Source organism: Lynx rufus, unplaced genomic scaffold (genome assembly GCF_022079265.1).
Source record: "Lynx rufus isolate CCGP_SWC_20201006 ecotype Redwood Valley unplaced genomic scaffold, mLynRuf1.p SCAF_20, whole genome shotgun sequence".
In the NCBI taxonomy this organism is placed as follows: domain Eukaryota; kingdom Metazoa; phylum Chordata; class Mammalia; order Carnivora; family Felidae; genus Lynx; species Lynx rufus.
This window is the reverse complement of record NW_025814835.1, coordinates 9,089,280-9,113,686: the sequence shown is the minus strand read 5'-3', so window position 1 is coordinate 9,113,686 and position 24,407 is coordinate 9,089,280. Positions and strand designations below refer to the sequence as shown.

General features: G+C 35.9%; 1 protein-coding gene across 1 annotated transcript in view; it reads left to right on the top strand.

Moving 5' to 3' along the window:
- CCDC102B (coiled-coil domain containing 102B) overlaps positions 1-24,045 on the top strand; it is an 85,834-nt gene extending 61,789 nt beyond the window's left edge. The window contains 3 exon segments of the mRNA XM_047086182.1: positions 20,210-20,419; positions 23,745-24,001; positions 24,003-24,045. Of these exon segments, the coding sequence (XP_046942138.1) occupies positions 20,210-20,419; positions 23,745-24,001; positions 24,003-24,045 (510 nt within the window).
- Positions 24,046-24,407: the final 362 nt, after the last annotated feature.

Sequence of the window (24,407 nt, the reverse complement as noted above, 5' to 3'; positions counted from 1 at the left end):
TGACTCATGTTGACCGGATGCCAACATCTTTTCCACCTGGTTGCTAAAATGCCTCTTCTGTGGCGGAAAATCTGGCCGATATGATATGGGAATCAAAAAAAAAAAAAAAGCCACACTTTTTATGTCCAAAACCATCTGTCCATCCCTATGCCTCTTGTACAGACCTCTTTATCTTTAGTGTTTCAGTTTTGCTTTGTCAAGGCCCCTAGCCAAGAGGCCAGTGGTTCACCGCTTTCCAGTCAGTTGTATATATACTTACCTTCGGTCACTTGTCCCTTCAATCCACATTGATGACAAGTGTATTTCTCCAAATACTGGAAGGATTTTTCCTCATCGTTGTCCTTTAGAGCCACCACTGAGTAGGTTTGTAGTAAAGTAGCTTCCTTTTTTATCTCATGCTAACCTATCAAGATGACCCTCTCATGGGTCATCCCTTTTGTTTTTGCCCTTCTACATTAGCTCATTGAAAGATATTGCCCGTGGACTCATATGTGTGAACTAAGAGAGAGGCATCCATGTCATATAGATAGGTACCTTGAGGGTTTGGTCCATCTGTATGTGTAAATTACTGTTGTCCTCTGCACCTGTTGGGCCTGATCCTCAGTATATTATTTCCATTAAAAGAAGAATTGCTATTAAGTCTCCCAGATTTTATAGTTTCATGGATGAGGTAATATCCAGACCATGATGGGCAGCTCCAGCCACAGAGTCACTTATCGTCCCATGGTCAGGACTCATTCTCTACTAGGAACTGGTTTTAGCAGATGAGGAGCTAGTTTTCCAATAAAAAGTAGTTCACTTCTGGAGATGGCATTGCCTTGTTTGAGAACCCTCAGGGTCTGTTCTGTGACTCCTCTTTGGGGGTCTGTCAAAGTCTCCACAATACATTCTTATCTGTGACATATTTTAATGCAACAGCTTGGACCTGATGCTCCCTCCCTTGCTCTAGGCCCCACTCAAAAATGCCATGCTTTAAGTTACTCCGTAAATGGGTCAAAACCTTATTTCCAAGTGCGGCATCTCCAGTCTCCAAGGCCAACCATTCTGCCTCTTTCTTAGTGCTGTTAACTTGTTCCTCACCTTAGAGGTGATGATTCAGCATGCTCCAGAAAACTGGGTCCCTAAACATTTTATTGGATCCTTAATCTGTGTGAATGAACTTCCTACTCTCTGACATGCCTGTGAGCTATCGGGGCACCCAGAGCACTTCCCACTTCTTGTTCATCATATGTAATTAGTATGATGTCTTCAATATCATGGACCAGTGAGATGTTCTGAAGAACATCAAGGTCATTTGAGGTCCGGCAAGGATACGACATCCAGAAAGAGAACGTGAGATTGGGTTACCACTTGATGACATTTGGCTGTCCATCATCACCCACCATTTGTCTGCTGTTTCCCAGGGCCATGCGGGTGGATTGTGTCTACATGGTGTTTGAGGAACTCGTTTCTGCAGTCCCACTGGGACAGGATATTGCTTCAAGGTGTTCAAGTGCATCCACTCAAATAAGCTCTTTCTAGGTTCCAAGGTCCCACTGCTTCCTTCCCGGGGCCCTCTGGAGAACTGTCAAGACTGTTTTGTCTCCTGAGAAGCTCTTCCACATAAGATTAATTCCTGGGACTGGAGACACTCAGTCTGCCTGCTGGATTCAGGAGATAAGAGCTTCTTTAAACACAGTCAGGAACAACTTCTGGCTTTAATAACATTCTGTGATTTGAAAATTGGCTGACCCGAGCCTGTCAGCTATTTTCTTTATGGCTTCCAAGTCATTTAATAAAATCTGGCCACACCCAAAATCCATATCATTACCATTGCTTCTATATCATTTAACTGTTAAGCGACTACATAAGGTGTTTCTCCTTCAACTCTATGCTTCCCCTCAATGTTATCCTAGATCACAGGTGAGAATCATAGTTTGTATCCAGTACCACCAGGGGTGGGGGGATCCATTCATTCAAGTACCAGAATCACATCCAGAAGGTCTGTATTTCAGGGCCACTATTAGTACAGTTGCCTTCATTTGAGTCTTTCCAGAAAATATATATTTTTTCATTCTCTCTCTCCCTTTTGATTTCTTCACTGGAGTCAACCATAATATGTTTCTTTTTTAAAAAATACAATTATCTCTTTGAATTATATTTTGGCCCTCATGTATACACTAATATTTATATTTTGATATGTGGATTCATTTTGCTACTCTGAGGCAGAGACTTTTACTATGCTATATGCCTTAGTTATGGAACGTTGTCACTATGGGTCTCTGCAAAGTCCCTGTCTTCTTTGTATTCATTCATTCATTCATTTTTTATTGTCTATACATCCCTGTCTTGCATGCATTCCCCACATAGGCAACTATTGCAATATGTATCTATTCTTTATATATATACTTGAAAATGTACATTTTAAACTGTTGTAAGTGATATTATCATATGCCTCATTCTGCTTATTAATTTTTAAATTTAACATTATCTGTTATCTTTTAAGATTAATCTCTGTAATTAATGTACCTCTTGGACACAAGTTGTATTCATCATAATACTTTTTTCAAGGGGCACCTGGGTGGCTCAGTCGGTTAAGCGTCTGAACTGGTTTCAGCTCAGATTGTGATCTCACGGTTTCGTGACTTTGAGCCCTGTGTCAGGCTCTCTTCTGGCAACATGGAGCTTGCTTGAGATCCTCTTTCTCTCCGTCTCTCTCTACTCCTCCACCACGCGCGCTATCTCTCTCTGAAATAAATAAGTAAAAAAATAAAATAAAATAATACTTTTCTCAAATTCTTTAGCATGTATCATCTTAGAGTGAGGGCATTTTCCTATATAACCACAATTATCAATCCTAAGAAGTTATTAGCTGTAATATAATCAAGATCTGGTTCATATTTAAATTCCCTCTATTCAGGAATATCTTTTTGATCTGCTTGTCTTAATGCAGTTGAGATTATTAATGCATAGGTGTTATCTTATTTAATCACCCTTTTACTCTAGAACTGCTTCTCCCACTATTTCCTCATACATTACTATTTTAAAAAATCAGATTAGTCCGGTGGCAGAATATACCACATTCTGGAGTTGTCTAATTGTTTGCTAATAGTATTGGTTATTCTTCTATGTCCTGAATTACCGGTCAAGAGGAAAGTAGGTCTAGAGCAGGATTTCTCCACCTCAGCACCGTTGACATGCTGTGAGGTGTCGTTCTTTGTGTTGTAGGACATTTCACAGTATCCCTGGCTTCTGTCCACCAAATGCTAGTAACATCTCTCCAGATGTAATGACCAAAAATGTCTTCAGACTTTACTAAATGTCCCCTTTGGGTAAAACCACGCTGGCTGGGAGCCACTGATTTACAGGCTAGTTAGAGTCAGACTAAACATTTTTTAGCAAGAATACCATGTACATTACATACGTATTTCTTATGAATCACATAAAGAGAAACATAATGCAGTGTTGTTCTGCTGTTAGTGATGCTGAACATGATTGCTTAATTAGGGTGTGGATTTGTAGCTTTCTCCAATATGATACTCATTTTCAAATTAGTGAATGATCTTTCAGAAAATTGTCTGATATCCTAAAATTACCCTGTTCTCTAAATATCTTTTCTCTAAGGATTTTGGCACCCGTTGATTGTTTTTATCTGAACTGGTTATAATTGTTATAATTCATAGTTTCCAGAGTTCTAACTCCACTATCCCTCTACATTTATTAGCTGGCATCCTTTTGCAACAAAGAAAAAAAAGTTTTTAAAAAGTCTTCTCTTTGTCTCTTTTTCTATCTTTGAGTTGTATTATAGAGTTATGAATTTATTTTTATTCGATGTATTCTATGTTAATATTGATTTCACTTTTGATGTTCAAATTGCCCCAAATTTAGCCAGGAGGAGTCCTTTGAAGCTGGAACTAGTGTCCTTATGACATTTTCCTATTAATCGCCGAGTGATTAACTGTTTTCAGACACAATTATGTTCTGAGTTCATCTTGTACTTTCTAGCTAGCTTCAGGTCTGGAGGCAAGGATTTCTCAATGTGCTATGGTTTATCTTACCGGAAAGATTTGGGTGCTGAACATGTTAATTTCCCTTGCAGTATATTTCTGTAGACACGTCCTTTCTGTAGACAGAAAACTGAAGTCACATTCATATTTCAAAATTTTCATTTAAATTTAGCATTAAGTATTTATTGCTGACCTTTTCTGCTGAGGTATAATTTACACACAATTTAAAGAACAGATATTGAGTGGTACTGGTCAGTGCATCATGAAATATGTAAGCATTTGTAAAAAGCACACTCTTTGCAAGATATGGAATATTTCTGCCACCCTGTAAAGTTCTCGAGTTTACTAACGCCCCTTCCCAGTCAATTTCCCACCTTAGAGGTACCACACATTTTGCCCATTGGGCAGCACTTCATATAAAGGGAAACATACCTAATAATACTTGATGGCACCAGCCTTCTTTTGCCTATTACATCATATTTGGTTTCATATGTGGTGTTTCGCGTATCAATAGTTTGTTCCTTTTTACTTACTAACAATATAATAATACTCCATTGTATGAATACACCGAAAGTTGTTTATCCCTCTTCCTGTGGCTGAACATGTTTTTTAAGATTTTGATTGTAATGAATACAACTTTGAACATATTTCAATTTATTTACGTTTATTTACGTTTTATGGTCATGTTTTTATTAATCTTGGGAGTGGAATTTATATCCCTAGGAGTGGAATTGCTGGTTGATAGATAGTATAGGTAAAAACTTAAGCTTTTAGAAAATTACCAAACCACTTTCCAACGTGAATGTCTCATTTCTTAATTTTTTTGTTGTGTCTTTTCTTTTTAAAACTTTGTTTCTTTCCCAATAATGTTGATATATAAAGTTATTTGTTTTGTCTTAAAACATACATAAGGGGCGCCTGGGTGGCTCAGTTGATTAAGCGTCCGACTTCCGCTCAGGTCATGATCTCACAGTTGGTGGGTTTGAGCCCCACCTCAGGCTCTGTGCTGACAGCTCAGAGCCTAGAACCTGCTTCAGATTCTGTCTCCCTCTTGCTCTGCCCCTACCCCACTCATGTTCTGTTTCTCTCTGTCTCAAAACTAAATAAGCATAAAAAAATTTTAAAAAACATGCATAAAATCATTACAAATTCACAACATCAATGTTATTACCCATAATAGTCCTCTTAAGTGGAATTGAAGATTTCTGTGCAGTCCTCACTGTTCTCAGAATATATCCCATTGGATATTAAATGAGAGTTTTGTGTTAAAAATCACTTGAAAAACTATATTCCGGGTTATGTAATCAATATGAAATACACTCTGTTAGTTCACTTGTATCCAATATTATGGTTTACACTTTTTTCTCTTTTTGCTTTCATAGAATTTATGTTGGAGTGTGGTATTATAGTTTTCCTTTGTCCTGTGATAGTTTCACGAGGAGTATTTTCAGCAGTTGAAAGTATTTTTTCCTATCTATGTTGTTGCAAATAGCAACATCCGGCTCTTTTTTATGACTGAGTAACATTCCATTGTGTGTGTATATACCTCCCTTCTTTATCCATTCATCTATTGATGGACACTTGGGCTGCTTCCATAATTTGGCTATTATAAACAATGCTGCAAAAACCACAGTAGTGCATATATCCTTTTGAATTACTGTTTTCATATTCTTTGGGTCAGTAACTCCAGAGTGTAATTACTGGGCCATAATAATAGTAATTCTATTTTTACCTTTTTGAGGTAACTCCACATTTTTCTCTGGAATGGCTGCACCAGTTTGCACTCCCACCAACAATGCACCAGGTTCCCTTTTCTCCACATCCTCACCAACACTTGTTACTTCTTGTGTTGTTAATGTTAGCCATTCTGACAGGTGTGAAGTGATGCCTCATTGTGGTTTTGATTTGCATTTCCCTGATGATGAGTGATGTTGAGCATCTTGTCATGTGTCGGTTGGCCGTCTGCCTGTCTTCTTTGGAGAAAGGTCTGTTTATGCCCTTCTACCCATTTTTTAATTGGATTATTTGTTTTTTAGCAGTTGAAAAGTTTTGATCTTTATTTTATTTTCTACTTTTAGTAGTTTTGTGTGGATATTGAATTTCTTTTTGTTTGTTGTGATGAAGGGGGTAGGGTTTTCCTAGACAAGCAACAATGACAAGTATTTCTGTGGGAGAAGGTGGAATAATGAAGAGGGTGGGTTGTGTACTTAATTTCCTAGTTCTAGAGTGCTCCCCTTTGTTGACACACAAAGGACTGGGTTTTTTGTTTAAGTAAAGCTTTTGGGTAGAGGGATGCAGATTAATCTGTATTCTTATTCTTTGATAGGACCCTTAAGAGCAACTTCTTACTTTCCAATTTTTCTTTACCTGGAAATACCCAAATGACACTCGTGCCTTCTAGGATATATCTCCCCCATAACTGGTACCACCTCAAGACTGACAGCTATTATCCTTTGTACTTTCTAAGCTCCTTTCTTACATTCCTTCTAGTAGAGGATTTTCTGGTCCTCTCGGTTTGAGGTTTACTCTCAGTGTTTCCTGGTGGAGGGTGATGTGACTTCCCCTGCAGCGGTCCACCCTAGCTGGGGTTCCATCTAATGCCCAATTCCATCCAACTTTGCTCCTGCATGGTCTCTGGAGAGGACTCTGCAGCTCCTGGATATATATTGTAACTCTTACATGTGAATCGAGGTTTCTAAAAAACTAAGTCTCAGGGCGCCTGGGTGGCTCAGTCAGTTAAGCATCCAACTCTCGATTTCAGCTCAGGTCATGATCTCATGAAATTGAGCCCCTCATTGAGCTCTGTTCTTTTTTTTTTTTTTTTTAAGGCTTTAAAAAAATTTTATTTATTTATTTATTATTTATTTTTATTTTTTTATTTTTTTTCAATATATGAAATTTATTGTCAAATTGGTTTCCATAAAACACCCAGTGCTCATCCCAAAAGGTGCCCTCCTCAATACCCATCACCCACCCTCCCCTCTCTCCCACCTCCCATCAACCCTCAGTTTGTTCTCAGTTTTTAAGAGTCTCTTATGCTTTGGCTCTCTCCCACTCTAACCTCTTTTTTTTTTTTCCTTCCCCTCCCCCATGGGTTTCTGTTAAGTTTCTCAGGATCCACATAAGAGTGAAACCATATGGTATCTGTCTTTCTCTGTATGGCTTATTTCACTTAGCATCACACTCTCCAGTTCCATCCACGTTGCTACAAAGGACCATATTTCATTCTTTCTCATTGCCACGTAGTACTCCATTGTGTACATAAACCACAATTTCTTTATCCATTCATCAGTTGATGGACATTTAGGCTCTTTCCGTAATTTGGCTATTGTTGAGAGTGCTGCTATAAACATTGGGGTACAAGTGCCCCTATGCATCAGTACTCCTGTATCCCTTGGGTAAATTCCTAGCAGTGCTATTGCCGGGTCATAGGGTAGGTCTATTTTTAATTTTTTGAGGAACCTCCACACTGTTTTCCAGAGTGGCTGCACCAATTTGCATCTCTGTTCTGCCAGCTTGCGATTCTCTCTCTCTCTCCCTCTCTCTCTCTACCTCTCTCTCTGCCCCTCTCCTGCTCATGCATGCTCTCTCTCGAAATAAACAAACTTTAAAACAATAAAATAAGTCTCTGGGGCACCTGGGTGGCTCAGTAGGTTAAGTGTCCAACTTCAGCTCAGGTCATGGTTTCGCAGTTTGTAAGTTCGAGCCCTGCGTTGGGCTCTGTGCTGACAGCTCAGAGCCTGGATCCCACTTCGGATTCTGTCGCCCTCTCTCTCTCTCTTCCCCCTCCACCACTCGTGTTCTGTCTCTGTCTCTGTCTCTCTCTCTCAAAAATAAACATTAAAAAAATTTAAAAAACAATAAAATAAGTCTCAATTATATTTGCAGGATGAGTGATTTTATTTCTTCTTGTTGACTTTTGGAGGCTGTGTGGAAAGATGGGGACTTAGTCTGTGGTCATGTTCTAAGCTGTGTAATTCCCAAAAGATACTATTTTTTGACCATGAATGGTCATTTGTTATGGCATTGATTATAGAAAATAACTTCAAGAAACTTGTTTATTTGGGTATTGGAAAACAGACATCTAAATAACTTATAGGTCAAAGAAATAAATTTAATGGGATATAAGATTGAAAGATAAAACACTGAATTCTTGAGGGATTCTGCAAAATTCAGGGATATTTATAACATTAGTGACTATATTAGGAAACGGTTATGTGCACCATGGGATGGTGACTCTCAGATCTCAATTACAGGGAGTGTAATTAACCCAGAATTCTAACTGCTGTACTCTGAAATCCGGGCAATAAGATCATGCTTCCCACCGGCTACTCCCAACAGAGGGCAGCCTCCTTGTTTCTGGGAGATGTGACCTTCTCGCTAACAGCTCCTCTGTGACCTCACCTAACTCTCTTTGGACTGCAATGACATCTAAGATGATTCCACCCAACTGTCTTTTCTTCCCTCTCTCCCCCTGACTCAAAGTTAGCCCTGATTGCAATCCAGCTGCCCCCTGCCTCTCCTGACTCCCTTCTCATTTTCTCTCCGATGCATTCCTCCTAATAAAGTCATTGCATTTTTAATCCCATTGTATAGCTGCTTCTTGGAGTACCTGGAATAACAAAATAACAACGACAAAAAATTAAGGAGCTAATATTCTAATAGAAAAAGATAACAATGGCTGTAGAAAGAAAGGAAAAAAAAAGACAATATTAGGAATTAATAATATATTTAAAAAGTGTATTACAGTCAACAAAACCAGAAGTTGGTTCTTCATTAAAAAAAAAAGAAAAAAGAAATAAACTGAAATGAAATTCAAGTAAAATTAATCAAGATCTATAATTAGAAAAAGCTAGCAATTAAAAAGGGACACAGCCTTAGATAGAGCAGAGATTTACAAAGATAAGGAAACACTATGAAGGGACAGTGCTAATAAAAATAAAATCTTACATGAAATAAATTATTGATTGGAAAAATATAGCTTACCCACTATGACTCTTATATAAATAGAAAGCCTGAATTTATTTATAACATTATATAAAGTCAATTAAAATTAATAAATTAAAACTCTTCCTACAATAAAACTCCAGTATCAGAATGCTTTATGGTTACATTGTACCATTCAAAGTAAATAATTCCAATTTTTTTAAATGTTTTTAATGTTTTTATTTATTTTTGAGAGAGAAAGACAGAGTATGAGTGGCAGAAGGGCAGAGAGAGAGAGAGAGAGAGAGAGAGAGAGAGACAGAGAGAGAGAGAGAGACACCCAGAATCCAAAGAAGGCTTCAGGCTCTGAGCTGTCAGCACAGAGCCTGATGCGGGGCTCAAACTCATGAACCGCGAGATCATGACCTGAGCCAAAGTCAGACACTTAACTGAGTGAACCACCCAGGCATCCCAATTATTCCAATTTTATAGAACATATTCTAGAAGAGAAAAAGAGGAAAAAATTTCCAACTTTTTCTACTGTGTTTAATCCTAATGTTCCACCTAGGCAAGTATAAGACAGGAAAAGTACAATCATTCTCACATGTATATGTAGAGTCAATAATATTAACCAAGTAGAAGGAGTCTTAATCTCATAGTAAATAAAAACGGTTGATTTGTCACAGAAACGGAAGATATATTGTAACTTTGGGTAATTTGTCACATAAATCAGCACATTAAACAGAGTAAAAGAAAAAAATTATGTGGTTATCTCAAAGATTACATAAAAAATAAAAACAGTTGCTACAACTTATTTCATTATTGTACGGAAAAATATTTTAGCACACTAGGAATCAAGAGGACTTTTAAAACTTGATAGAGTAGCAAAATTTTAGAGCAAATTCTTTATTTAAAGATGGAGTTTCAGAGTGTGCTATCCCTTTCTTGATTCAAGATTCTACTTCAGATGCCAGACAGTTCAACAAAAAAAAGAAAAATAAATAAAATAATAAGAATTGGCAAGATACAAAATTGTAATTATTACAGATGACATAATTATCTATTTGGAAAATAGAAAGTAACCTACAAAATATAATTCACAAGAGTTTAGGGATACTGCTGGGTATAAGATCAATTAAATATGTATACACCAGCAAAAATTTATATTTACATGTATATTGTGTATATAATACATATAATAAATAGAGTAGTATTTGTGCAATGATTGGTAGACCAAAGAAATAGAATAAGAGACGAGAATCAGAGCCACACACGTATGGACAGTTGATCTATCAACAGATTTGTCATTGCAAACCAGTTGTGAATAGGGAGCTGGTAAAAAGTGCTGACTTTAGACTAAAGATGAAGGAATTAACTCCCCTCATTATAATATTAATCTTTTGAATGAATGATCTCATTTTAATGTAAAAAAATAAAGATTGTGTAATTCTGGCTTAAGACAAACTATGTTTTATTCTTATGTATTTTTTAAAGAATTCATCAACGTATCTTTTAAAAAAAAAAAGAATTCGGGGCGCCTGGGTGGCGCAGTCGGTTAAGCGTCCGACTTCAGCCAGGTCACGATCTCGCGGTCCGGGAGTTCGAGCCCCGCGTCAGGCTCTGGGCTGATGGCTCGGAGCCTGGAGCCTGTTTCCGATTCTGTGTCTCCCTCTCTCTCTGCCCCTCCCCCGTTCATGCTCTGTCTCTCTCTGTCCCAAAAAATAAATAAACGTTGAAAAAAAAAATTAAAAAAAAAAAATAAAAAAAAAGAATTCATCAATGTATCTCTTTTGTGCAATTTCCCCCCAAATCAGATACTAAAAAGCAGCATATCTGAAACATAAACGTGTTCTACTAAGTCATTCTTGATGTAAAGTAGTGATTTAGGGGAAGCTCGTAAGTCCTTGCCACTATTTCATTTTTAATTCATTGTCCTTTTCTACTATTTTCTTCTGTAAATTATATATGCACTTTTTTTTTCTCCTTTACAGCTCAGTGTTAATAATTAAAGTTATCTTTCTATTTTATCTGAACCATCAGAGTACGTGCAGTTAGTCAATATACCTTCTAGGTCAAATGATACTGCGAGCTATCAAAATCTCCGAGACAACCTGTTTGTTAACTCTGGGGCCAAGAGAGTTTGTCTACTTTTAAATTTAGTTTTAGGAGAGATTTTGGAAATAAGGAAGGTCTACCTTTCATAGCTTGCTTAATTTCATCTTTCTTATAATGTACTTATTTTCCTACCACAGATCTTGCTAAGAACTGTGTTACCATAGCTTTCCTTAGTACTCAGTACTACTGTAGGGTGTAGTTAGCCCATGGCAAAATTAAGGTCCGTTAGACCTACCTTACCTAAACCTCCGGTCCTGTTCTCATTGGAACAAAACCCGTATCTTTAAAACTCTATTGTGTTTCACTTCTCAAGTTCTGGAAGCACTGCTTCTGTGAAATTCATGCCTGATCAAGTTTATGAGAAATCCACTGCAGCATATCAGAGCTTGGCAGGAGAGGTGCACAAAAGCATCTTTATGCTGTTTTGTGTTTAGGTTATCGCTTTTCTCTGGTTGTTGTAGGACATGTTCATAAACAGTTTTCTATGCTTGACATAATAACAGCGTGTTTATTCACATTTTAAAATCCTGACAATTACTAGGATGTGAATAGATGATTATTATATCACCTACATCATTGTTCGATGATTGTACATTGAAATGGAGAAAATATTTGTGTATGAAATTTTGTAACACCAGTAAGAATTTTTTAGACTGCCACACCATTGTTGTAAAACCAGGGATCCAAAATACCCATTTTGAGTTTTTCTTTGTGAAATCCATAAGTTATCTCTGCCAGGGTATAAGCAAGTCTTTATAAATGTATTTCTCTTCTCATTCTAATATGTATAGACTTATTTATACATAGAAACACTGTTTTTTTGTAATTTAATTGCATTGCTTTTGATTCATGTTCAATCAAAAGTATGTATTTTGGCCTCCATTTTATTGAAGTATAATTAACATATATTGTCTAACTAGTATCAGGTATAGAATATGATTTGACAATTCTATAAATTACTCAGTGCTCATCATGATAAATGTTCTTTTATCCCCTTAATCTGTTTCACCCATCCCCCAACCCACCTCCCCTCTGGCAACCGCCAATTTGTCCTCTATATTTAAGAGCCTGTAATTTTTTGTCTCTTTTTTCTTTGTTATTTCATTTGTTTTGGTTCATAAGTTCCACATATGAGTGAAATCGTATGATATTTGTCTTTCTTTGTCTTTATTTTACTTAGCATAATACCCTCTAGGTCCGTCCATGTTGTTGCAAATATCAACATCTCAGTCGTTTTTATTGCTGAGTAATATTCATATATATATATATATGTATGTATTCATGTATATATATGTATATATATATATAAATGTATGTATGTACATATACATATACATATATATAAACACCACATCTTATTTATTAGTTGCTGGAAAGTTGGGCTGCTTTTATGTCTTAGGTCTTGTAAATAATGCCCCAATAAACATAGAGATGCATATATCTTTTCAAGTTAGTATTTTTATTTCCTTTGGGTAAATACCCAGTAGTGGTACCCATGACTGGATCACATGGTAATCCTGTTTTTAATTTTTTGAGGAGTCTCTTTACTGTTTCCTACAATGTCTACACCAGTTTGTGTTCCCACAAACAGTGCACGAGGGCTCCCTTTTCTCTGGCTTTCCTCTTTTTTTTTTGAAAAAAATGTTCGTTTGTACTTTATCAAAATTTATAACTTTTGCTATGAAAGACACTAGTAAGATAATTAAAACACAAGCCAAAGATTAGTGAGACATGTTTGCAGAACATACATCTGATAAAGGGTAAATATTCAAAATACAAAAATATCTCTTTTTTAAAAAAAGCTTTTTATTTCATTTTTTTAAAAGAAGTTTTAGATTCACCACAAAATCAAGGGGAAAGGGGAAAGTGTAGAGATTTATGCATCCCACCCCTGCACATGCATAGCCTTCCCCACTATCAGATCCCTCCCAGAGTGGCCCATTGTAACAACCGATGAACCTACCCTGACACATCATTATCACCCAAAGTCCACAGTTTACATTAAGGTTCAGTATTGGTGTTGGACATTATATAGATCTGGACAAACATAACGTATCCATCATTGTGGTATCATGCACAGTACTTTCACTGCCCTAAAATTCCTGAGCTTCACCTACTTATTCTCCCCTATCTTCAGCCTCTCCTTTAATCCCCTGCAACTTCTGAAAAGCACTAATATATTTCCGTGTCTCTCATAATGTTGCCTTTTCCAGAATGCCATATAGTTGGAATCATACAGTATGAAGTCTTTTCAGATTGGCTTTGTAGTAATATGCATTTAAGATTCCTTCATGTCTTTTCATGGTTTGATAGCTCACTTCTTTTTTCGGCTTCATAATATTCCACTGTCTGGACATATCTCAGTGTATCCATTTGTGCCTCCTGAAGGGCATCTTGGTTGCTTCAAGTTTTGGCAGTGATGAGCTGCTATAAACATCCTTGTGTCGATTTGTGTGTGTGTGTGTGTGTGTGTGTGTGTGTGTGTGTGTGTGTGTATTTTTGTGTGGACATAAGTTTTCAGCTCCTTTGGGTAAATACCAAGGATCGTGATCACTGGATAATATGATAAGAATGTTTAGTTTTGTAAGAAACCTCCAAACTTCCTTTCCAAGTGGCCATATTCTTTTGCTTTCCCACTAGCTAAGTATGAAAAGTTGCTGTGGCTCCACGTTCTTGCCAGCATTTGGTGTTGTCAGTGTTCTGGATTTGCATCATTCTAATAGTTGTGTATTGGTATCCCATTGTTTTAATTTGCATAATCCTGATGAGGTATGATGTGGAGCATCTTTTCATACATTTATTTGACATCTGTATATCTTCTTGGTAAGATGTCTATTTATACATCATCAGCCTATTTTCAATTGGGTGGTTTGTTTTCTACTGTTGAATTTAAAGAATTCTTTGTGCATTTAGGATGACAGTCCTTTATCATATATGCCTTTTGCAAATATTTTCTTTCAGCCTATGGTTTGTCTTCCCCTTCTCTTGACATTGTTTTTCACAGAGCAGACATTTTTAATTTTAATGATCTAGTTTATCAAATTATTTCTTTCATGGATCGTACCTATGGCTATGTATCTAAAAAGCCATCTCCAAATCCATAGTCATCTAAATATTCTCCTGTGCTACATATCTTCTATGAGTTGTTACAGTTTTTTTTTTTAATTTTTTTTTTCAACGTTTTTAATTTATTTTTGGGACAGAGAGAGACAGAGCATGAACGGGGGAGGGGCAGAGAGAGAGGGAGACACAGAATCGGAAACAGGCTCCAGGCTCTGAGCCATCAGCCCAGAGCCCGACGCGGGGCTCGAACTCACGGACCGCGAGATCGTGACCTGGCTGAAGTCGGACGCTTAACCGACTGCGCCACCCAGGCGCCCCTACAGTTTTGTGTTTTACACTCTCATTATAATACATTTTGAGTTAATTTTTGTTAAGGGTATAGTGTCTGTATCTAGATTAATTCTTTTGCATGAGGATCCCTCTTCTTCTATGTAACTTTGGCACACATTTTATTTCAAATTACTTCTGGGGCTCCTTACTTTTAGAAATTTTCCTAAGATTTAAAATGAAATTAAAGTAAGTAAAATACATGTGACATTACCCTTTACTAAAATCATTTATTATTCTCTTGACTTTTGGTAGAAGAGGGTGTGAGCTGTCAACTGAGCTGTATTTAACTGTGGACAAGTGGGAAGTAGATTTTTATTTAGCAGAGAATTTACGCAATTCTTTTCTTTTCTTTTCTTTTTTTGATTCTAAGTCTTGGTTAGAGAAAGAATGTTAAAAGACTCAGGGCAGGCTGACATCAGTAATATGCACAGTGCATTAGCTTTGAGTTGCCAGACTTTTTCATGTGAGTCCACAGAATTGCTTTCCCTCTGAATTAATTTGCTGATAGAGAAAGACGAAGCAAGGATCAAAATCCCAAAATATATCAAAAGAAAACATACTTTTGCTGTAACGTAGTACAATGGATTCAAAACGTGTTGGTTGTTACTGTTTGCAGATATATACATACATTAGCAGCTGTTAGCGTGGTATGGGTAGAATGAGCTCAGGACTGGAATCAGAGAGGGCCTCTAGGTGAACCATAGACCTGGCTCTCTGCCTACCTTGAGAATTACTTCTACTCTTAAGGACCCCAGTTTCCTCATGGTAGCAAGTACAAACTTACAGGATTATTGTAAGGATAAGAGCCTATATGGTTCTTTACCAAGAATATATATTACCCTCAGTAAAAGAGTAATCATCTTACTGCTAGGAAATAGCAAGCTTCCTGCCTTTTACCTTTAACTTCCAAAAATCATAGTTTGTAGTCCGATTTTATGGCTGACTTGGCTGAAATGAAAATTCTGAGTATCTGCAAATATAGTATTGGCATATCCACATCGGTTGCAGGTGACTCCTCACTGGCCTACACAATGTTACACAGTGCTCTCTGTTGGGGCTTTCCTCAGTTGACAAGGTCCATTTACAAAATGATCATCATGTTGATAAAATAGGAAAAAGAAATAGACTATTTTCATCCGTCCTTATTTGATTTGGCCATTGCTATGTTTTATTCTTTAGAAAACAGATTTATCACATGAAATATTTGAGTTTGGAATAAATATTTCCCCTAAATAATAGAATTTCTGCCTCATAAGACTAGGCTCTAGGAAGTATTTTCTACATTTTATAAATGAAAAATGGAGGCTTTCAAGATTAAGAGAATTGGGACCCAACTCTAGGTCATTTTGCCGTAAGTCTTGTCTTTACGTCACTGTGTTCACCTGTCACAAAATGCAATGAAACTATGCTGAGAAGTGACTTAAGAGTAAAGCTGAGAAATCCTCCTGGTGTTACGTACTGTCGGCTAAATGACTGGTTCTTCTAGGATGCTTTCTTAATTTTGTTTTGTGTGTAATTGTTGTGATTGAAATATAGGAATGCTGTTTCCTAGAGACTACCATTGTGTACTTTCTCCTCATAGATCACTTACGTAGCTTGTGTCAGGTCCCAGGCTCATGAACAAAATGGCACAGCTCTGGTTTCATAAACCTACATTCTAGTTATTGCATTGGTTGGGATCTTTGATGTCTTCTCAAAATTGTCAAGCACTAATAATTGGTGAATATCTAGTGAGTAGGTGTAAATGTTTATAAATGACCCCGTATTCTATCTTTAAGGATAATCACAATATTACATTTCCCACAAGCAACTCAAATGATTGTTGTGTTCACACTTACTTTCAAGAATCATTGCCTGCTTGTCCAGATTCCTTTTATATCCTACTCTACCCCACACCGTGATTGAACACTTGCCTCTTATAATGCTCAAACCTATTTCCTGCTTCCTCTATTGGAACACTCTTGCCTTGATTCTGACTCTTTCCTTTCTGAAACTTCAGATTTCAGCTTATATACTATTCACTCAAATAACCTCTGATTGCCTAATTTATCACAGGCCTTTCTCAGAACAGAGGTTGTTTCCTCCTCCGTGAATCTCTACCCAATTTATAGCTATGTGTTTATTTGTATTTTGGAAATGGAATATTCATTGCCTCTTACATAATAGATACTTAATAATTGTGGAACACCTGAACAGTTGGGTATTTATATATTTTTCTCGGTGCTTAATATGGATAACATTGGAAATCATTAAAGCAACAAATATTTCATTGATTACTCTGAAGAGAATATATTTTTACCTTAAAATTTTTAGAAAACATTTTTTCAATAATTTTTCATATTACCTGAAATTTAACAATAGTACCCATGATTAGTTAAAATTCATAGAATTTTAGAGTTAGAATTAAAATATTTTAAGATGTTCTCTTGATCAGTAGAAGCAAATCAATGGAATTGCATTCAATTTGGTGATTCTTGGAATTGCTTACCATAAATCTGAGGGCTTAAAATAGTACCTGATGTTTATTTTGTCTTTTTAACTTGCATTTAGTTGAATGGCTTTTAATGTGGTAGATTTTCATATGATTCTTGGAAAAGAATAATTTGATAAGAAAAAATTTTGTGAAATGAAAACAGAAATAAAACTGCTTATAATATCAGGCACCTGGGTGGCTCAGTCGCTTAAGCATCCGACTTTGGCTCAGGTCATGATCTTGAAGTCTGCGAGTTTGAGCCCTGCATCGGGCTCTGTGTTGACAGCTCAGAGCCTGCTTCCGATTCTGTGTCTCCCTCTCTCTCTGCCCCTCTCCTGCTCACACTCTGTCTCTCTCAAAAATAAAGAAATGTTTAAAACAAATTTTAAACTGCTTATAATATTTGTGATGTTCCAATTTCCACATAACCTTTACTTTTTTGCTGTGTCTTGTATACATAAATTTATCATATAATCACACTGTGTTAATAGGCTGCAAATAACAAATAATCAGACGTGATTATTTAAGATTTGTTGTTATGACTGGTAAAATCATTCCTTTATTTTTTTTAAAGATTTAGAGTTTATTCAATCAAACAATCGATTACTTTTTTAAAACCTTAGTTCTGTCTGTTACCTGTTATTAGTAATAAAAAGGACTTCATCAATTTCTTTTAAATGCCTACAGTTTCATAATACCCTGACATACCATCATATTATATATCCCCTTGGCCAAAATATATATTTTTTTCCTCAAATTAATTTTTCTTTTTAAATTTTTTTTTAATTTTATTTATTTATTTTGAGAGAGAGAGAAAGCATGAGTCAGGGAGGGGCGGAGAGAGAGGGAGAGAGAGAATCTCAGGTATGGATCCCAAGCTCTACACTGTAAGCATGGAGCCTTGAACCCACAAACCATGAGATCATGACCTGAGCTGAAGTTGGATGCTTAACCAACTGAGCCATTCAGGCGCCCCTAAAATTAATTTTCATCACTAAGTTAATGATTTTTTCATACAGCTTTATTATTTTAATTCTCATAAGTGACATGATGATAGCCAAAAAGCTTAAGCATGAACCTTAATAATTAAAGAAATGTCATGTTGGTAATTGGATTTTGAAATACTGTTTTCACCTTAAATCCCCCAATAGATACTCCACATGTTTAACCACATCGTCTAAAATTTGGTCCCTTAGTTTATGATATTTAGTTGATACACAAGGTCCAGTCTCAAGAATGTAATTTTTGTTTCCTGTTTTTTAGAAGCCAGAACATCTCTTTGATTTGGGAACAGACTATTTTCTATAATAATGGTATAATTATGTGTATATGAAAAAGGGTGTTTTAGAAATTTTTTAATGCAAATTCATTTCCAATGATATTTTTGAAGTCTAACATTTTCCTTAAGTTGATCTCTCTTTTAGAATTTAAAATGTCATGAAAAATACTTTATATTATAATACTAATCAGTACTTTGCAATCAAGCCGTTTAAAACTATGTAAAAATGAATAATTTCCAATTTCTATCCTTAACAGTTTAAAAATGTCTCACATTTTAATCATGTTACATAGTTTACAAGGCATTTCAAATAACTGATTTCATCCAGCCCTTATAATTCCACGGATTTGGTGGGTCTGGTGTTCTCATCCGAATTTTATTTTTAAAAAAGGAACAAAAAGAGGAAACGTTTTATTCAGAATCAGCCAAAAAATGATAAGTGACAGAATCAGGACTAGGTTCTACTTGTTTTTCTACTGTGAGGTGTGGCTTCACCATACAGATGTATGCCATAAAATTACTTTGACGTTTGGATATACATCTGCTCAAATTATGAGAGAAATACGTATATAATTATTTCCCCCAAATTATATGGCCACAGTGTTTTTTCTCTAAGTAGAACATTGCTATGCAAAGTGTTTTCCTGTCAATTTAATTAATTTTACTTCTCACAGACCCTGTTACATTAGAGAATAAATTGTCCACATGGGGAGATTAAGTTGCCTGACCGAATTTACCCACAGAATACATGGTGAAGTCAAGATTAGAATTCAGAGCTCAGGATTAGAATTTAGAACTAAAAAAGCTACTAATCATTTCTACTTACAACATCCAGAACAAGAAAAAAAAATAATCATAGCAGGCAATTATAATTTAATGTCATTATAATAACAAGCAAATATTTAAACATAATGAAACTGAATAAAATAAACACATTTGATATTGCCTCTTTAAAATCTAAATAGAAAAATATTAAAACAACAAAAACTGACCAAGGGAGAGAGACATTAAAATTACCCTAAGTTCAATAAATCAAAGCTCTTAGAGGTGGGTTCTTGTTCACCAGTAATTACCAACATCTCCCTAAGGCAATCTCATGTGCAGCCGTGGTTGAGAATCATGGGACAGAATTGGAAGTGAGCAGACTTTGTCCCTAAGGGGCCAGATAGTAAATAATGTAGGCTTTGCTGGTCATACAGCCTCTGTCTCAACGGTTCAACTCTGCCATTGTTAGTGTGACAATAATCATAAGCAATATGTCAATGAATGAACATGACTGAATTCCAATACAACTTTATTTTTTTGACACTGAAATTTGAATTTCGTATAATGTCAGTGTGCCTGAAGTAGTATTCTTTTTTAATTGTTTTCAACTATAAAAAAATGAAAAACTACTATTATCATGGGGTATAGTAAAAGAGATGGGTTAGATGTGGCCCCCTGGCCATGGTTGTCAACCTCCAATTCTCTGGAAATCCAATTAGCCACTCACTCATGTGTGCTTGACTATATTTTATAGTACTTTAATTATGGATTACACTATTTTGTTTCACTCGCTTGTCTTTGTCCTCAGTGATTAGTATAATATGTGGAACTTGAAAGGTATGGTAAATAAATAAATAAAGGTAGAGTAAATAAATAATAAGTGAACGGATACATGAACTATATCCATCCAACCAAAATTACCCAAGAAATTATTTCGTGCCTTCCCAATGGATAATGTTCATCATTTAAGTGGAGATGATCGCCAGAATATTATCGTTTTTCATTTGACATATTTATTTGACAAATATGGTCTGTACGATTATAGAAATAGTCTCATGAACCAAGAGGAAGACTGCATTTATCTAGGGCATGGCCTGGTCTTAGGATCTTCGTGTTGTTCACAACTTTTCAGACAAATACAGTGTTCTTTTTAAAAATTATATAAATCTATGTGTCTGTGAACCTTTCTTAGTGGGAGCTTGTTTGCTGGGTGCCTTGCCCTTTGATAATTACAAATGCTACATGTTGCTTCTTTGTGTTTTCTGTATTTAGCTAGAGAGATTGCAAGCTGAAAATATCTTGGAGCGGGACAAGAGGGAAATACTTGAAACAGAAAAACAAGGACTGGAAAGAGAAAATAGAAGGCTAAAGGCCCAAGTGGAAGAAATGGAAGAGCTTCTGGAGAGGAGAAATGTATTAAGTGCAAACTCTCCAGGTCCTGACTTCAAGACCTCACAAATTGAACTGCAGGAAAAAATCAAGGTATCGGGGTTTCTTGGAAGCAAATGTTCTCACTCACTGTCAGTTGCCTTCCTCACGCTGCCTTAACTTTTACCCACCTCCAAGTCTGAATATTTCCTTTGTACTATTTAACATCTAATGCTTGCTCTTTTTCTCATTGCAAGTAGAATAATGTTGTTCATGCATATGGAAACAGTGTAACAGATTTTGTATGAAATGTTACACTATTAGGGTGCCTGGGTGGCTCAGTCGGTTAAGCGCGTCCGACTTCGGCTCAGGTCATGATCTCACGATTTGTGAGTTTGAGCCCCGCATCGGGCTCTGTGCTGTCACTTCAGAGCCTGCAGCTTGCTTCGGATTCTGTGTCTCCCTCTCTCGCTGTCCCTCCTCCACTCTTGCTCTCTCTCTCTGTCTCTCAAGAAAATGAATAAACATTAAAAATAAATAAATAAATAAATAAAATATTAAAAAAAGAAAATGTTACACTATGACAAATCCAACACTTTCAAGCTTTTCCAAAAGGAAGAGAAAATGAAAGGATGGACCTTTGTATTTTTCATTTCCTTTTACAGTTTTGCCCCAGTGTTTTTCAAGCAATTGATCTTATTTTTAAGTAAGTCTATTTCTCCATTAGTTTGAACAACTGTGTAATAGGCATTTGTCAGTAACTTTAGTAAGGATCTGCATAAACGTTTCAATTTAGTTTCAATTCCATTTACTCTTCTCGGGTTCTTTTTTAGTCTCAGTAAATTGTTTTGGAGTCAATACAATGCATCATGTTTCAAATAGCTTTTGTAGCCTATAACATAAATGTTAAAACTAGATTTAAATTCAAAATCTGGCTTTGAGAAATTTAGGTTGTCTTGGAATTATTTTATCCTAAAGTCAGTAGACATAATTACTGCTATAGATGGGATTGCTTTAAAATAAATTGTTTTTAGATTTTAAAAATAATCTCTTAATGGCAGTTGCAATTTGTGTGTTTTAGTGTCAACATGCTGCAAAACATTTACATCTTGTTTCTATTTCTTCCATTAAAGTACATATAGTATCTTTTTTTATTTAAAAAAATTGTTAATGTTTTATTTATTTTTGAGACAGAGAGAGACAGAGCATGAGCAGGGGAGGGGCAGAGGGAGAGGGAGACACAGAATCCAAAGCAGACTCCAGGCTCTGAGCTGTTAGCACAGAGCCCAACCCAGGGCTCAAACTCACAAACCGCGAGATCATGACCTGAGCCGAAGTCGGACGCATAATGGACTGAGCCACTAAGGTGCCCCTAGTACATATAGTATCTTAATGCACTCTTCTGTCTTTTCATTCCGTTTCTTTACCAGTGAATTAAAAGTGAGTTTGATAAGCTCATATCTTTTAGTTATATAAGTAGTTCATACTCATATGAGCTCTAAAAGCTAAAGATGGCCAGAAAAGTTGAATTCCATTTCACCTTTCCTTATTTCTTGTGATTCTAGAGATTAATTGCAAATACAAGATTAAATTGCATTGTGTTTTGTGACTTGCAAGTGCAAATATCCATTTTGTTACAGCAAAATGTTGTATGAAACCAGCCTTAATAGTGGTTCCGATATACATAACATCTGTAGAGATGTTTTTATGTGTTTCTACTTGTGGAAACACAGAATTATTTCAGTTATGAAACAAGTTTGATCATCAAAATACCTGGGTGTGTTTGACTCACCTGAACTAACAAACATTTATATTATACTCTGTGGGTGATGTGAAGATGAACGAATCATTATCCCTGCCCAGAATGGGCTTAAAGTCTATATAAATACATAAATCATTATCAATAGGACATCATGTTGATTGCTAAGAATAAAGTATAATGGGAATACAGGCAAAGTAATTAATCCTATTTCATTTTGATTCCTATGTGGTTACCTCAAAATGTTATAACATAAAGTATGTCAGTTAGGAAATACAAGAGTTGATTGGGGACTGTTTGGAACTGGCATTGGTATATACGATTGGTATATATATTGGTATATACGATTGGTATATACCAATCGGCATGTCCTGTCAACAGGGCACAGAGTCCGTCCCTGGGGTCTTTGAGACAAGTGCAGTTCTTCACTTAGAACTAAACACAACTTGGAAACTGAGAAGATTCTGGAAGGCCTAACCAACCCAGTGGGTGTGTTCATCCATCAGAAAACTATTCCTCAAGTATATATTATCTTGACGACCAGGAAGAGGTGCTAGTGATTCTTACTCTTCATTAAGAATTCAGACTCCCTACATGAACCAAAATAATTATCATAGAACAGCTGCAGGTCAAAATCCTTGGTGCCACAGAGATCCCCACTGGGATCAAGATTGTGTCCCCAAATGCCAAACGGATCAAAGCTGCATATAGAACATGCCTAAGTCCAGAGAATAGTGCAGATTTTATTATAACATGAAACTAAATTGTAATTTTAATATTATTTTAATAAAACCTAATTTATATGTATATAAACTATGCATGTAAGTTCCATATAGGAGTATCATGTGTATATAGGTATATAATTATCGTATAGAAGTAACATATATCTATATGGATGTAAATACTGTATATGAGGGAGATAGTGGAAATAAGTGTTGGCATGTAAGTGATAAAACAGTAACCACTCAGTTATCAGTCTCTAAAAGAGGTGCAAGTTCTCTTACTACATTATATTTATATCTATTGCATTTAACAAATGTATGTGACAGATACAAAACTACCGGGTATTCATAGAAATCTCCATATCGATAAATTATGTTAATTTCTTGAACTGTAACATTCTCATTGTTTGATGATTTTTTTGTATAAATCCTTATTATACAAGAGGTGAAGAATTTTGCATATATATTTGAAATATATAGAGTGCTGTATTTTGCCTACATTTTTGCATATTTTGGCTTCAGTATTACAGGGAATAGATTTTTAAAGAAAACATCTTTTAATTTTAAATTGCACTGTTAATTTAAAGACAAAGATTCTCTTCAACACAGATGATCTCATCACATGAATGTCCATATTGTGGTTGTTTTCCTGTCCTATGTTAAGGCTATGTGTGCATCAATTTTTTACAATTAAAAAACAAAAACAGCAGCACACCTGAACTTTTAATGAATACATTGCAAAATTACTAATCAATATGAGATATGAGAGATGGGACCATGCCTACGAGAGACACAGAGAGAAGTAAGTTTTAAGACAACCCATAAATTGTGAGGTTAAGAAAATAACATCTTCAGGGCTTGGGGAAAAGAAAAAGAAAAAAATTGAAGGACTTCACCAAATCTAATCTCTTTTTGAGCTTTTACTTCCACCTCTCTTCCTCCCTTTGTTCGTTTCCAGGAACTTTTAGGAGGACAGAGAGGAGAGGAGAGAAGAAAGGACAAGGGAAGACAAATGAGGGAAGAAGAAGGGAAAAGTGGAATTTGTGCCGACTATAAAGTGAGAGGACATAACAGAATAACCAAAATGGGAGCTAACACAAATAGGCTAATGTTTATCAAAATATGTCCTGATTTTGCTGTAATGGAGAAAAGTAGAGTTGTAATTCCCAACGATTTTTCTAAAAATGATACCTTTCAGTGCTCGTTTGCTTTACCTACTTTATTCAGTGACAGGGAGGTTTGTACTTGGAAAGCCTTGATTCTGTAGATATGCAGTGTTTGTATTCTCCATTCCAAATAACACATTTTGAAGTGAAAAGTTATTGGAAAAAGTGGTCAGTATTCTATGGGGTAAAGCCCATGAACTAGTCAACATGCCTTTTGTGGAGCTTTTTGGAGGCTTGTTTTCTTAAATCATTCTGGCAACTGACTCTCTTCCTTCAGGTCACACAATGGGTCATTTTCAGAAAGCTAATGTGACAGAGTGGTAATTGATGTGTCTCGGGAAAATGATGAATTAATCTAAGAGTAGAAAGGCCATCAAAGTCAATTCCTAATGAATTTACATTACTGACAGTGTCCATTTCTTGAATAGGAATGACATTATATTTATTTTGGTTAG